The sequence below is a fragment of the Dasypus novemcinctus genome, chromosome 17 (assembly GCF_030445035.2).
Source record: "Dasypus novemcinctus isolate mDasNov1 chromosome 17, mDasNov1.1.hap2, whole genome shotgun sequence".
NCBI classification, from domain to species: Eukaryota; Metazoa; Chordata; class Mammalia; order Cingulata; family Dasypodidae; genus Dasypus; species Dasypus novemcinctus.
The window spans coordinates 20688611-20703679 of record NC_080689.1 but is presented as its reverse complement, the minus strand read 5'-3'; the positions used below and the strand labels follow the sequence as shown (position 1 = coordinate 20703679).

The following is a 15069-nucleotide window of genomic DNA, read 5'->3' as shown; positions in this document are numbered from 1 at the left end:
ATCGCAATTTAGTTTTAAAGTAACTGAAACATCTTGCTTACGGTCCTGAATGAAGTAGGGATCAGCTTCCGGAGTGTACTGCTCACTGAAGTCAACCAGCGCGTCCCGTCCATATGGCTGCCGGCGTCCCGAAACGGGAATGTTACACAGCTGGGCAAAGTCATCTAGGAAGGAGATGACAAGCATCAGGAGTCGCCACCACTTTGCTCACCCCCAGCCGCACAGCTGGGAAGCTCCCAGTGCGATGATGGCCCCACCGCGCACAGTGAATGCTCTAGAGCATCATGAAGAGTCTAAATGAAAGACCGAAGACAGGAGCTGAACAGGTGGCAGGACACGTCCCAGAACTGAAAAAAACAAAACAAAATTAAAACATGAGGCACCCAAGAGCACATGAGGCCTGTGGAAGAAAGGGACCAGCTAAACCCGTCCAGTGTTATCACCAAAACCATTGTAAAGGGGTGGCCAGCTCTTGCAGATAGCTACTTTTTCACTCACTAGAAACAGGAAAAATGTGTCTCTGGCAAATAAATAAAGAGATAACCACCAAGTGAGGATGCTGCCAGTTGCCCTGCATGAATTTAGCGGCTACTATTATGACTCTAGAATACTTACCCTCTAACCCTGTAAGACCCAGTCCTTAGGAGCACGTGGCAAACGATCATCAGAGGCATGAAAACAGGGGGGTAGTGGCAGGAAAAAGAATAACAGCTAACCATCATCCAATGTTGCTCTGTACCACACATTAATTCACTGAAGGACTCATGACACTCTACAAGGAGATACTGTTACCATCCCCATTTTACGGAGGAGGAAACAGAAGCACAGCGAGGCTAAACGACAGCTGGTGTATGGCAGGGCAGATCGGAGCTCTGTCACAAGGCTCCAGAGTGCACGCCCTTAACCATTCGCATTTTGTATTGCCTACAACTAGGGCGGCTCCTTCCGAACCACCATCCTCATCCCCTCTGCACCCCAGCCAGACTCAGGTGCACTTAGCACTTCTGGAGGTTCCATTCCTATTCCAATTTGGTCAGCCTGTGGCCCCCTGACCTGGAAAAGCCCACCCTGCCCACAGGACGTTGGGTCTCCATTTGGGATGACTGAGCTTTCAGTGTCCTTCATGGTCTCAGGCTCTTCCCGCATTCACGAGCAGGGACATTCCGAAGGTCTAGAGGGGAAAGCGTGGGAAAGGATAGCTTTATGTTCCAACTGCCAACGGTGCCGAAATGCTTCTGCCCCCGAGTTAGCTAGCAGCTGGTGAGAATTCTGGGGCTCCCCAGACCTCAACAGCTCTGCCAGGACTGCAAGCCGAGGAGACCAGCAAACCAGAGGACCTGCACAGGGCGGCCACACAGGCAACAGCCACACTTGCCTAGATGGCGGATCAGGGGAGTTTCCCCCTATTTTGTTTCCTTTCGTGACATACAAACCTAAAGAAAAGCACTGAGGCAACAGCACACACTCTCAAGGCTTTCTTACATTCCCACTCCTCTGCCATCCCACGGAAATTACCTGAGGACTGAGGGTAAGGAGTGTGTGTGTGTGTGTGTGTGTGTGTATGCACACACTTTCTTTCCTAAAACTGCATGAAGTAGGTACAAGGCCTGAAAAGTACCTCCTTGGATAGAGGAAAATTCTGGGCTCCCCTTCCTGAAATTCTCTTTGTGCAGAAGCATCATTGAAACAAAGCACAGACCCCAGAACTACCCCTGACCCCAGCAGCGTTTCTGTACAAAACCGCTCTGTGAGAACTATTAATCTCCTTAAGGAAACAGCAGAACCTAGAAAAAGATCCTTGGCTTAAAAAAATACCACTTCAAAGAAAGAGCACAAATGGTTGTCAGTTTGGCTTAGGGCTCAAAAAAAAGCTACGGATTTCCCTAAGAGAGCAGAGATCGCTAAAATGTTTACAAGTTTCAAGAACTGAGATCCTTTTTCTCTCATGACTTTTTACGTACATTTGTTGTACATCTGAAAGGGAGAGTGTTCAATATTTTCTATCCCAGCAACAGCTTTGATCAAGGGTGGATAAAAATAAATTCACACACGTGCATTGTGAAGCCAGCTCCAGAGAAGGCCGTGCCTGCTCCCCTGGGACCCTGGCTGTGAGGGAAGCCCCCTGGAGAGGCGAGGACTCGGGGCCCGCCACCGTCAGGCCTGGCCTCCAGCCCAGGCTCTCCCCCAGACCAAGCCTCCGCCACAAAAGAAATGACGTGGCCTCTACCCTCCAAGCTCTCACCACCCAGCATTGCAAAAGGTTAGAACCGAGAGTGAGGAGAGGGCAGAGAAGTGAGTCCTGCTCCTGTGCAAAGCTTAGGAACAGCTTCACGGAAGAGGTGGCATTTGAACTGAAACTGAGCAGATGAGCAGGACTTATTTTACAGGAAGATATTCTGAATTAACAGAGAGAGGAAAAAAAAAAGAAAGCTGCCTGAAGGCATCAGGAAAGGGAACTGTGAGCTATGCTTGGGGACTCTCCAGCAGTTTCTCAAGAAGGCTTCTGACTTGCCCAGGCTGGTGGAAGCGGGCAGAGGAGAGTCACGGGAGGGCGCCAACTTTGGGATCTCCCGTGTTTTCTTCCCCTGCCATATGTTTTTCTCGTAAATTCTAGAACTTACTGTTGTTTGTTGCTTCACTTTCTCCAAATATGAGCATTCCAAACTTCGAGGCACCTTTGATCAATGATCAAAACATCATTTCAGCATTAAATGTACTCTCTTTTGTATTTGAGGAGGTGCTACAGCCCTGTCATCACCAGGACATGAATTTTGAGTTATTTTGGGGGGAGCACGGATGGGTCTGTTCTAATCCATCCCTGTCCCCCGTCGTGCACATCTGCTCTGACTCCTGACTGGGGTCAAGGTGAAGTGCACGTGGGGCACTGGGAAGGACGTGGGCGTCCGAGGTGGAAGATTGGTCTCAAGTCCAGACTGCGCTGCGCCCTTTCTGCTTAGCAAGCTTGCGCAAGCCTCAGTTTCCACATCTGTCACGCAGGGATGGTAACTCCCGTTTTGTCTACTTCTGTTATTGAAAAGTAAAAACAGATAATGTTGTAGAATTGTTCATAAACTGTGAAACGCTATGCAAATAGAGGTTACAGTTCTTTTCTGAAAAGTGACACCTGAGTTCCTATTGAACATCTGAAAATGAATGAGGATTTTCAAAGACAGAATTAGAATGAGTGCTCGACAGAAATTTTAGTGGTAAAACAGAAAGGCAGTTATCAACGGGCAAAGAATTGGGTAGTAAACTAAGAACAATGAGAGAGTAGTCTGCAGGAGTTTTTAGATTTTGTTTCCAGACTATTTGGAATTTTTACATAGATGGAGGAAAATTCTAGCTCAGTAAACAAAGAAACCGTCATGGAATTGATCTCAAACAACAAAGCACAAAACTGTTGGTTGCCTTGGCAAATCCAATTACTTAGACAGTGATAAAGTATGAACAACAGCACATTTTAACAGAAAACCAACAGGATTCAAGGTATAGGAAAAAACTGATGACCAACAATTCTTAGTCTATACCTCGATTGATTAGAAACGTTTTAAGTAGAGAAAAGGTTTACAGAGGTGGAAAGTCAAAGTTTTCTGGCATTTCACCATCTTCAAGGGCAGCAACTAGACTATCACAGCAATCTAATGAGTCCTGAGGCAGCACGTGCTGGGTCTACAGAACCCTGGCCACGGCCAGAGACCCTTGCAGCTGGAGGTCTTGGCCTGTGCCACCCCTAGGGCTGGGTCAGTTCTGAGGTCCACCTGGGGTAGGGGTAGGGCAGCAAGTTGTGCTGGCTGAGGGTACAGCACCCAGAAAAGCCGGTCCCTCAACTCCCACAGCTTCCCACGAGAGCTCATGAATCTCTCTTCGGTACCGCCTCATCGGGCTCAATGCATGGGCATGGATGCATATTTTTCTGTCCCTAGACGGAATTTTTCAATCTTGAAATGGACCCTTGGGAAGCAGATTTGGCTCAACTGATAGGGCATCCACCAACCACGTGGGAGGTGCACGATTCAAACCCAGGGCCTCCTGACCCGTGTTATGAACTGGCCCATGAGCAGTGCTGATGTGCGCAAGGAGTGCCGTGCCACGCAGGGGTGTCCTCCACGTAGGGGAGCCCCATGCACAAAGGAGTGCACCCCGTAAGGAGAGCCGGCCCGCGAGCAAAAAGCGCAGACTGCCCAGGAACGGCGCCACACGCATGGAGAGCTGACGCAGCAAGATGACGCAACAAAAAGAAACACAGATTCCCAGTGCCGCTGACAAGAATCCAAGTGGACACAGAAGAACACAGTGAATGGACACAGAGAGCAGACAATGGGGGGGGGGGGGAGGAATAAAATAAAACAAAAAGAAAGCAACCCTTTGTTTCTGCATATCAACAACTAAGCACCTAGCTGTTTGGGCTTGGTGCCTGGGAACAGATTTGCTTCCCACAGTTACATGGCTAGTCCCAGGAGGAAGACTATGGAGACAGATACCATTTCTGAGACTCCATACAATGGGTCTGTCCTGGCCCAGCCAAACAGGAATGTTAAACAAATAGGAAATGGAGATACCCACACCTCAGAGCTGTTTTTCCCCATTGGATTCTCCACCTCCCAAGCACAAATGCTGAGCGCTCTTGATCAAAGCAATGCAAGCTATGCTGGGGTGGGGGTGGGAGGACATTCTTAGTGGTAAACAAAGCCCAGGCCACTGATCACCCTCGTTTCACTGGCAAGGCACATTCATATGACAGATGGTGCTTTGATTTTCATCTTAAATCAAAAAATAAGTTTAAAAGTTACCCCCTGGAGCCAGAGGGTCTGGGGTCCCCGGCTGCGGGGAAGCACATTACTACATGCTGCTGGAAAACCCCCATTCTTGACGGCAGGGCTGCTCTGGACAGTCGCATGTCATGATGCCACTCCGGCATGTGAGGCAACTAGGAAGTGAAGGTTTAGTTCTGGTTGATGCAGATTAAATTCAGCTGCTTTTAGAAACGACAAAGAGTCTGTATTTTGTTTGCTGCACATCAAGGCTGAACATTCAGTGCTCTCATGTTTGAATTGTATCATTTTCAAAAGAGGAGATACAAGGACCAATACTCAGGCACCAAGAAAAATGGGTCTGCCCTTTGCTCAAATTTCTAAACCAGATGTCTTACAGATTTATGCATGTATTGTTAATTGACGGTTTTGAGGAAACACACACACACCAGGAAATGAAAACAGCGACAGGGAGAGCGGAGTGAACATTCACCTGCAAAGCCTGCTGACCTGGTGTTACGATAGGCGCTTAAAAAAAGAAACTTGACATTAGCAAAGGCTATGAAATGAGAAAGATGCTGGCCGTCTACAGAACATTCCACCCTGGACTGATGATAGAATAAAGAATATGGAAGAAAGGGTATTTGCACAATGCTGTGGAATTAGGTGTCCGTTTGGGTGCCTGTCCCTCCTCACGCTCTTTATCTTAGAGGATGTATTCTCACCTAAGCTCCTGGTAAAGAGGCAATAACTCTGCTTCCCAGACAATAAAACTGGCTAATTTATGAGAAAAAATTGATAAAGTAAAAAGAGAAAGGACCTGGAGTAGAAATCTTGGGTTTTCGTCTTGGCTTCTATACTTCCAAGTTCCATGGACGAGACACTTTTCTCTGAGCCACAGTTTCTTTAGATATTGAACAGGAGGTGATACTCTGCCTTCGCGGGATTAAAAGTGATTCACTCATTGTTTCATTCTGTGGCTGACTGACTCAACCAGAGCCTGAGAATCTATGGGCAGGATGGTCAGGAGGGAGCAAGGACATAATGGCAGGATACTGTGACAAGTGCAACCAATTATAGAGACCACAGAAGAGGGGAATGACTCATCTGCCTGGGATACCTGGGTAAGGCATGACCTTGGAGGCAAAGGTGTGCAGGAAGGAGGGCAACTAGCAAAGGAGTGGGGAAGGTAATTCAGAGAGGATCATCGGCCTCTATACTGGATGAGAGAACATCAGGGAAACTGAAGTACCATGCCAGTGCTGGCCACTATAGGTCCCTGCCAGACTAAATGAAGAACAGTTTCGAGCAGTTCACAAGAGCTAACAGGTACCGTCCAACTCCCCTGTGCCAGGCACTGCATACTTTTTACATACATCGTGTCATGTAAGCCTCAGAACCCTATGATCTAACTGGTTTACAGCTAACTTGCCCTGGGTTAGGTGAGGGATTTGAATCTGGGTGGTTCTGTCTACAAATCATGGTTTTTCTACTCCACAGCTGCCCCATCTGAAACCCCGAAAAGAAAATTATTAAATGTATTCCCTAGCCCGGGAGCATCAGGTAAATACTTTGTTCAGCCTTAAAGCGCTGCGCCTAAAATTCCAGGGAGGGGAGAATAATAACCATGAATGCTGATGAGCTCAGCTCCACCAGGGTCAGCTCTGCCATTAGCAGGATTTATGCTTATTGAATTTGCTCGATTTATTAGGTGAAAGAGATCAAATTGCTTAATGTTCAATTAACTTGTACTTGTCGAGGGCAGGGAAGTAATGAAGTCTAAAGTCTTGGCAGGGTTTACATTCTGCGGGACTCCTGTAAATGTCAATGCTCTAAGAAAACCCAAGGGCCATAGACCAATCAGGCTCTCCCACCCCCAACCTTCACCTAATGTTACCCGGCAAAGCTCGGGCTCTCCAGCGTTTTCTGTCAGATTGCTGTTGATTCAGCCAGACTCTAATTGAAGAAAGAGATTTGTTGGGTATGAGTGCCAAAAAAAGGAGGGTCCCTTTGCGTTCTAAAACTTGGATTTGAAATTTATACACTTGTAATAATATTAAATTATGCCACACACAAAACGCTTGTGCTAACGTATGGGTTACTTATTAGGGATTGCGTGAAAGGTTCCTCCCAATTCTAAGTATCTTGGGCTTTGGAAATACGTCATCAAGTCTTGCATTCAGCCCATCTCAGAGGAAATTAGGAGTGAGGTAACCACTAATAGTTGATAAGACACAAGACTGAGTAATACAAGACAAACAACAAACAGAGAGGCAAACAGGAGGAAAGTTCAACATGTTAATTTTCTAAACCGATCCACCTGATTTATAGTTTTTCAACTACAAGGTCAGAGACCATTTCATTTCCCTTTCTTGCTCATTAAGTAACCCCAAAGTGGCAATCTGAGAAATCAACAATTAGGAAAAATAAGCTTTATATTTAAGACACATTTTGTTTTCTGTATTTTTATTTTTTGCATTAATCAATTCAGAATTATCTTAAAACTAGGAGATAAGTATGGGCTTAAAAATAAAGAGAAACTGGAAACGGACTTTGGCCCAGTGGTTAGGGCACCCGCCTACCACATGGGAGGTCCATGGTTCAAACCCCGGGCCTCCTTGACCCGTGTGGAGCTGGCCCATGCGCAGTGCTGATGTGCGCAAGGAGTGCCCTGCCACGCAGGGGTGTCCCCCGCGTAGGGGAGCCCCACGCGCAAGGAGTGCGCCCGTAAGGAGAGTCGCCCAGCGCAAAGGAGGGAGCAGCCTGCCGAGGAATGGTGCTGCCCACACTTCCCGTGCCGCTGACGACAACAGAAGCAGACAAAGAAACAAGACGCAGCAAAAAGACACACAAAACAGACAACCGGGGGAGGGGAGGGGAATTAAATAAATAAAAAATAAATCTTTAAAAAAATAAAATAAAATAAAGAGAAACTGTGTTTTTTATATGTGAATTCTAGAATTCACCTAACCTTCCTATTTTTGATTGGTAAAACAAGAGAGCAAGACAGGTTGATCTCTACAGGCCTTTCTAGCTTACCTAGTCTATGATTTGAATAGAAAACATTTTTATTAAATATTCTATGATTCTACTCTCTGTGTCTCTAAAGAGAAAACAGTTTTACTATTAGGCTGCAACAATCTTGGGAGGACAATTTGTCCAGACTAGAAATTGCAATCCGAGATAATAACCACTAGATGGTGATGGTTTCTTAGGTAACGCTTACCTAGATGTTTTCAGAATGACTGAAAATCCTGGATTTGGCAACCTGTAAACAAGGGTAGTCTAACATTCCCATTCTGAGGAAACTGAGGTCTGGAGAAATTTACCATTGTTCCAAAAGTCAAGTCAGATAAATTCTCAAAATGTAAAGTTTTCTCTTTATAAAAACAACTTTTTTTTTTATACTTCAATAAAAAATTTATTTAAAAAAACAAAATAAAACAATAAATAAAATACAAGAGTTGAACACCCAAATTTTTTTCCTATTTTACTACAGAGGTACTTCATATGTATTATTAGTTAATACATAATTTGTAAACTATTCATTCATGTAGGATACTACATGTACAAAATCATTTTACAAAAATGTGTAAAAAAATCTAGCAGATAATGTGTTCTCTTTTGGGCTATTACTGGAAGGAATATCCAGGGAAGTGGCATCCACTGCAAGGTAGCAACAGCAGCAGCAGCCAGCTGCAGCCACTGTGGCCACGCCTTCATCTGACCCTCTGTCCTCCCTCCACTTCTTCTTTCCCAAGTTCACTGCATCTTGAGTCTTCACCTTTATTCCCTTCTTCTGTGGGCTTCTTCTCACTTGGGACCCACCTCTTCACAGATGACTGTGTAGGATCAATAGCGAACCGAAACACATCTTCGTACCTTTCTACCTTAGACAAGAACGAGTCTGATTCTCTGAGAAATTTAGCAATGCTATTTCCTATGATCTTTTATCCCATGTGTCACTTCAAACTTAAGCAAATCTCTCAACCAGAGTTCTCGAGCAGCTTTCATTATATCCTTTAAGTCGTCCACTTATATTTAATCCTTCAAGTATCAATACTATAGTATTTAACCCTCAAGACAAAAAAACGTAAAAGCTGTCTTGTTCCCATTGTTTTACATTCCATAAAACCAGGAGCTCTCCTAAGAAAATACAAAAAGGAAAAATTCAGCCCAATAATTAGCTGCAACGAGTTCTTACTGTGTGCTACTGAGGGAAAGTCTCTAGGCCAAAATTATTAATCAAATATTCAGTTCTTCTGAATGTCACCAAAATAACCAAGGTCATGGATCAGACCAGAAATCCACTGTGATGTTGATATATAAAGGATTGTGTTCCACAGACAGTAATTTATAAGAACAACTAGTTAACCCATCTGTTTTCCAGACTCGTGAAAAACAACTTTTTAACCGTACTTTTTTTTAAAGTTTTGGGGCAAAAAATACAGTATTGATATTGTTTAAAAATCTACTGATTAATATTTAGAAGTGTAGATTTCAAGGTTTCAAAATAATAAAGACATACTTCTCTATCCATTACCATCATTTAAAAAGCAAATTATAGGTAACTAATGTAATATAAAAAATAACACTCAACGCAGTCAATATTATTCATGAATGTATTCCATTCAATCACAGGAAATGAGACATCACTGCAAAGCAAAAAAATAAATAAAATCGAAGAAACAAAAAACAAAAAAATGGGAACTATTGTAAGACCCAACGCTGTTTTAAGATCTCTTCATATACTGCTATTTACCTTAAGTCAAGAGGGCCCTCCTGTTCTTACCGCCCACCCCCCCTTCCTGATCTGTTCATACTCAGATCCAGTCCCAGCAGATCTTACTTCTGGCAATGATTTCTTAGGTTATCCTTGGCAGGGCTAATAGATTACCACGTGTGGTACCCCACAGGGCTGAGCAGTGCACAACCCGGACAACTGTTCACAAGAGCTCTGCCTGCTATTGAGATTTGAAGTTCAGAAGCATAAAGAAGGGATGACTGAGTGCCAGAGCCTCCCAGTGACCTAATCTGTGGTGATTTCCTTCTTTCTTAAAGTACTGACTACTCATGCTGAGCAAAACAATTACCTCCCTAACTTCCACTCTGCCAGGTTGGCACAAACAGGTTGGTGCAAACGCAGACAAGAGACTGGTTGTTTTCTAGGCACTTTCTAGTCTCTTTTCTCGCTGTCATTAAGGCCACCACGCCTGCTCCGTGAGGGGAGAGGGGATAAACTTTCCCTCACTCCTCTCTGCCAGGTCTACATTTAAGAGGACTGGGCAGCCAGCAGGTTTGTTCTACCAATAGTTATGTTATAAGAACAGTTAAGAAGAGGGAATAAATACTACATTCAAATTTAAAATTTCAAACAAAGAACAGGCTTTTAAACAACTATGCAAAGTGATTTTCTCATAGTCCCACTCATCACAGTTCATTCTTCTTAGAGTACACTTTAACTAGTCCCATCACCGAAGAGGAAAAAAAAAATAACAGGAGTAACTTTCATTTAAAAGATGTAAAAATAAAATCTTCACTGAACAGAAAATCCTCTAGTACAAGATAATACTAAAAGGGCATTTTAGAAAATTCAATGCCTATTCAAAATCTCTGATTTCATGGGAGATTAGTTAAAAAGACTGCTATGACTCATATTTTTTGAAATAAATTAGATCACCCATTAAAAATAAGGCTGCTGCTCCGTAGTGATCAGATTGTTTATTTTACATACATTCCTTAATTTCTCTATTTTGGCTCCAGTTAGATTCTAACTGGACAACAGGTTAGATTATAATCATAATGAAATTTATTTTCTATTCACAATACTTTATATATCATAATGTAGCCAAATACTTTATTATTTAAATGCAGTATACCTCAGTAAACTAAGCACTGAATAAAACCAACACCTAGAAGTCCAAGCCCTGTGTAAAACTAAAATCTCTGTTAAGCAAACTCTCCGATTTAATTGTTCAACAATTGTTTAGGATATTGAGACCACAGCTTCCACTTCTCAGGATAGGGAGTTCGAGCTATAGTTTTTAGCCTGGCAACTGCTGGTCCTCCTAGCTGGCATTCCAACAGCTCAGTGACTCACATGTTCCAGAGAATTGGGGTTTGGGAACTATAGCTTATTCCAGGATACTCATCTAGAGCCCTATCTTCAGCAGTTTAGCAAGAAATGGAGGAGAAAGCTGTCCCCTTTATCAGGTTTTTGTTCTTTGAAACTACTCTTGCTCTGAGGCAAACGAAAACTATATTTACTTTTCTTCTAGTATGTTTTACATCAGCGATCGATGATGATGATGATTGTAACCTGAAATGTGACCTGTTGGCTGATTGCTTTCTTTTTTATCACACCTGCCAAACCCACATGGTAGCATCCTTTGTAATACTCTTCCTCTGAGTCACTGTCCTTCCTTTTTGAACCTGGCTTCTCTATCATTCATTCCTGTTATTTAACCCTTCAGATGTCTAATACAGCCTTTTCAGTTTGCCAAAAAAGGTGCTGACCTACCAGCAGAAGTCCTGTCCAGCTAGGAGCCAGGCTTAAGTGTTAAGTATCCCAACCTGCCCTGCCATTCTCCAGCAGGTGCCTGGGAAGTGGAGGGAATGGTGTACTGGGAACACTGAGCTGCAAACTGGCAAGGAAAGCCCTTACCTGTGCATGTTTGCGTACGATGGTGGTGGAGGCTCACAAAGGCACCAGATGCAACTGTTTCCTTTAAATGAGCTTTCCAAAAGTAAATTTTAGTTTACTTTCTCTCTTTGGAAATGCTTCCTTCTTCTGAATTTGCAGTTATGTTCCTCTCCTTGCCTTTTCTCTTCTCCTCCTTCCTCTCCTCAAGCACACATCATAGATTTCGCCGGGATCCTGAGCTGGGTTAGGGGAGGACCCTGCAGGCGGGGAAGGCCTGGCACCCTTGGGCAAGAGCAAGCCCAAGGGGAGATTTGAATCTAGGAGCCATAAAGGGGGGAAGGACAGGTAGGAGGCGACACAAAGTTCAACAACTGCCAGAAGCCACCTCGAGAGGTGGTGAGGCCCTAAGAACCTCCACGCAGGGTCCTGAGGGGCGACAAATCCAGCCCTGGGCCCGTGGTGCCAGGCAGGGGCAGCGCTCCAAGATGACAGAGGGATCTGCCTAGAGGTGATGGAGGTTTGAGTAAGGGTGAGTCCGACACAAGACTGATTCTTCCTAAACAGGGGATGTCTAGCTGGCCTAGGGCTCCAGGCTGTGGGAGAATTAACCAGAATTCTGAATGGGGCTCTTTCACAGGACATTAAAATGACTTGACCTGTGGGTTCAGCGGTGAAGGCAGGTAGCTGCAAGTTGGGAGCAGGGCTGCTGTGTTGCGTCTTTGCTGGACAGTCAACGAAAGGAGGACAGAGGTGACTTGAAAGACCTCTGAGAAGCACGTTGGGAAACTAATAGACAGGGGCAATTGGGGTCCCCTGCTCACATGGAAACAATAAGAAGCTGCTCTACACCCCCGTGTATGGCTGGGCAGAATAGAGAGTTGGCGTGCAAGTTCCAAGTCTTGGTGTCAGTTCTCCAACTGGTAAATAATTGAATGTGTCTACCCAGTAACTGGCTTAAGACGGCAATTCTACTAGGGATCATGAAGTAGATTAAGCTTAGAATATTAATCCTTGATGTTAAGCTGTTACCATAATTTTAAATGTCTGTAATAGCTAAGAGAATCATATAATAGAGAACCTGACAGAAAAGCTTTGTGATTTCAACTTGAAATATAACTGATTTTAGATTTATGATTTCAAGTTGAATGAGAATTAAGAGAATTTGATTAGGCTGGTAAACCATATTTCAATTTATAAGGAAATGCAATTTGTTTCATTTATAAGTTTGATTCACTAGATTTGTAAGAGCTGCTTAAATACTTAAGAAAATGCTTATTAGAAATGTGGGTTTGCCCTTCTAGGTATGGAAAATGCATGAGAGCAAAATCATCAAATACACATAAAGCTTCTAAATGGAGAGCAAAGTATTTAAGAGAATCTAATTAACTAAGTTTGTATATATGAATTACTCTTAAGAAGAGTTTAATCTGTTCAACTTGAGATATACCAACATGAATCCAAAAAGTGAAATTAATCTTATTTTATATGAAATGAACGGCTTTGTAAAGGACAAAATGTGTAAGTTGAACTGAAGTTCTTTGGAAAAATGAAGGTTTTAACATTTAATAATTGGAAACATTGAATAATAATTTTAAACCCGGTATGAAATGGTCTTTTTCATGAATAAGGCCTCCCGCAGTCATTAAAACTCACTCTGGCTGTCTAAGCACCGGGAGGGGTGCGGGCGAGCCACAAGGGCATTTGGTCCAAGCTAGTCCTGGAACACCCCCCGACCCCCATTCTCTTTGGGCCTTGCCTCCTTTCAAAGAGATTTCTAACACTGTATAAGAAGGCAGCAGTGTGGAATAAGCATTAGCTCCCCTCACTTCCTGGAACAGGGTATGATTTATTATCATCGCTAACACCCATGGAGCATTTACTATATGCCAAACACCCAGCAAGCATTATTGCACTAAGCCTGCAAATCCTTTGAGGGAGGTGTTGTTATTGCCATTTTATAAATGAGGAAACTAACAGAAAGTTAGCACAAGCTATATGGGCATAATTCACTACTGATTTCATTTTCTAAGCAATCCTGCCGGAGTCGGAAAAGCATTTCCACCTTCTTTTTTTAATTATTGGGAGAGGAAGCTTTCTAATACAAGAATCTTTCCAAAGGGAAACAGCATAAATTACTTCCATGCTACTCCATATGGCATCTAATTCAATCGAGTCTTGACACACTGAGAATTCAGTCCCCAAAAAGTGAGCCACTCACACCTGTTTAGAATATACCTTTTGACTAGAGTGTCACATACTTCATGTGGGCATGGCAGTCACTCCATTTACCAAGAAGCCTTTTATAGTTTTCCAGTTAGATTTTAATTCTCCCTCACAGTTGATTAGCAGCTATTTTCTTGACTCACAATGCTCATGACCTATATCACTATAATAAATGTGTCCATACTCAGAGTATTAATTATCAGAACCTCACAGAACCACACTAAACATGGGCTAAAGGAAATTGAAGTAACTTGTCCAATGCAATGATAGAGCCAGTGCCAAATGCAGACGAGAACTCTGGATTGCCTAAACCAAAGGTGGGACCACTCACTGGGTCTCACAAGGAGGATCTTCCAAAGGTATTATTATTAAAATTCTTTGCAAACCTATTTCTTGGATGACAAGCCTTTGGACCATGACTGCTGAAAGTTCCTTTGCAACTGTTGCCCAGTTAAAATATTTTTTCAGGTTTAGTCCGTGAGTCCCTGTCTTCCTTCACACCGCCTAGGGTATTATTAGACCTTTTATGCTGAGATGTTTGGAAACGAGTAAGAGCTCTGCCTGGATATGGAAGAAATCACTTGCTCAATTGTTTAAAGACAGATTCCAAACCTGTTTGCTTTCATAAAACTATGTGAAAAAATTGGAATCGATTACTACTAGGAAGTATTCTAATATTCTGTATCATAGCAAATGGTGAATTTATTAAATAAGGGTATCGTTTGTACATTTAAATGACAATATTTAGGATCAAAATATTCTCATTTAGCACTGGTTAACTGCATATTATGTTAGTGTTACAGAACTGAATTTTATTTTACATTAAATGGAAATACAAACTATATAACTGTTTCAAAATTTTTTGGCTAATATATAATGGGTGCTTGATAAATAATGAAATGAAGGAAGGAATAAGAATTTAACTAAAATCAAAAACAGGAATGCTATAAGTAACTCAGACCCACCTTCAGATAATTATTTCTTCTTCTAAACTATTAAGATGTGCAGTGAGAATAATCGTTACACAAAGGAGTATGAACAACCCTTGCAAAGTCCTCCCACTCCCCTATTATATAGTCTACCTAAAATGATTGAAGTTAGATAATAATGACATTTTATTCAACAGTTAGAATACTAAGTACCTATTCGAGCATGCCTTTTTGCTTTTGTTCTTTCATTCAATAGATATAAAATAAAATCCATTTGTTGCCATTCATTTAACACTTATAAAGGGATGCAGTGATGCCCAAAATACACACTACCTCTGCTCTGAGAGAGTTTAAGTCCTAGTTAGACCCTTCCCTTAATTTATGTGGTGAGGACACCAAGGTACAAAGAGTAATTTGCACAGAGTTGCGAGTAATAGCCATGTCTCTTGACTTCTTATCTAGAGCTCATGATCCTTCAACTATAACATATTAGGAATTGTAGCTTCCACTTATTTTAAAACAT

The 15069-nt window shown here is 42.8% G+C and overlaps 1 protein-coding gene across 8 annotated transcripts in view; it reads right to left on the bottom strand.

Annotated features, from left to right (window-relative positions):
* Positions 1–15069, bottom strand: part of LTBP1 (latent transforming growth factor beta binding protein 1) — a 410312-nt gene that overhangs the window by 6039 nt on the left and 389204 nt on the right. For all 8 annotated transcript variants that reach the window (XM_058278378.2, XM_058278382.2, XM_058278380.2 and 5 more), the window contains one exon: positions 42–164. In XM_058278378.2, the coding sequence (XP_058134361.1) occupies positions 42–164 (123 nt within the window). The remainder of the gene's footprint in view (positions 1–41; positions 165–15069) is intronic.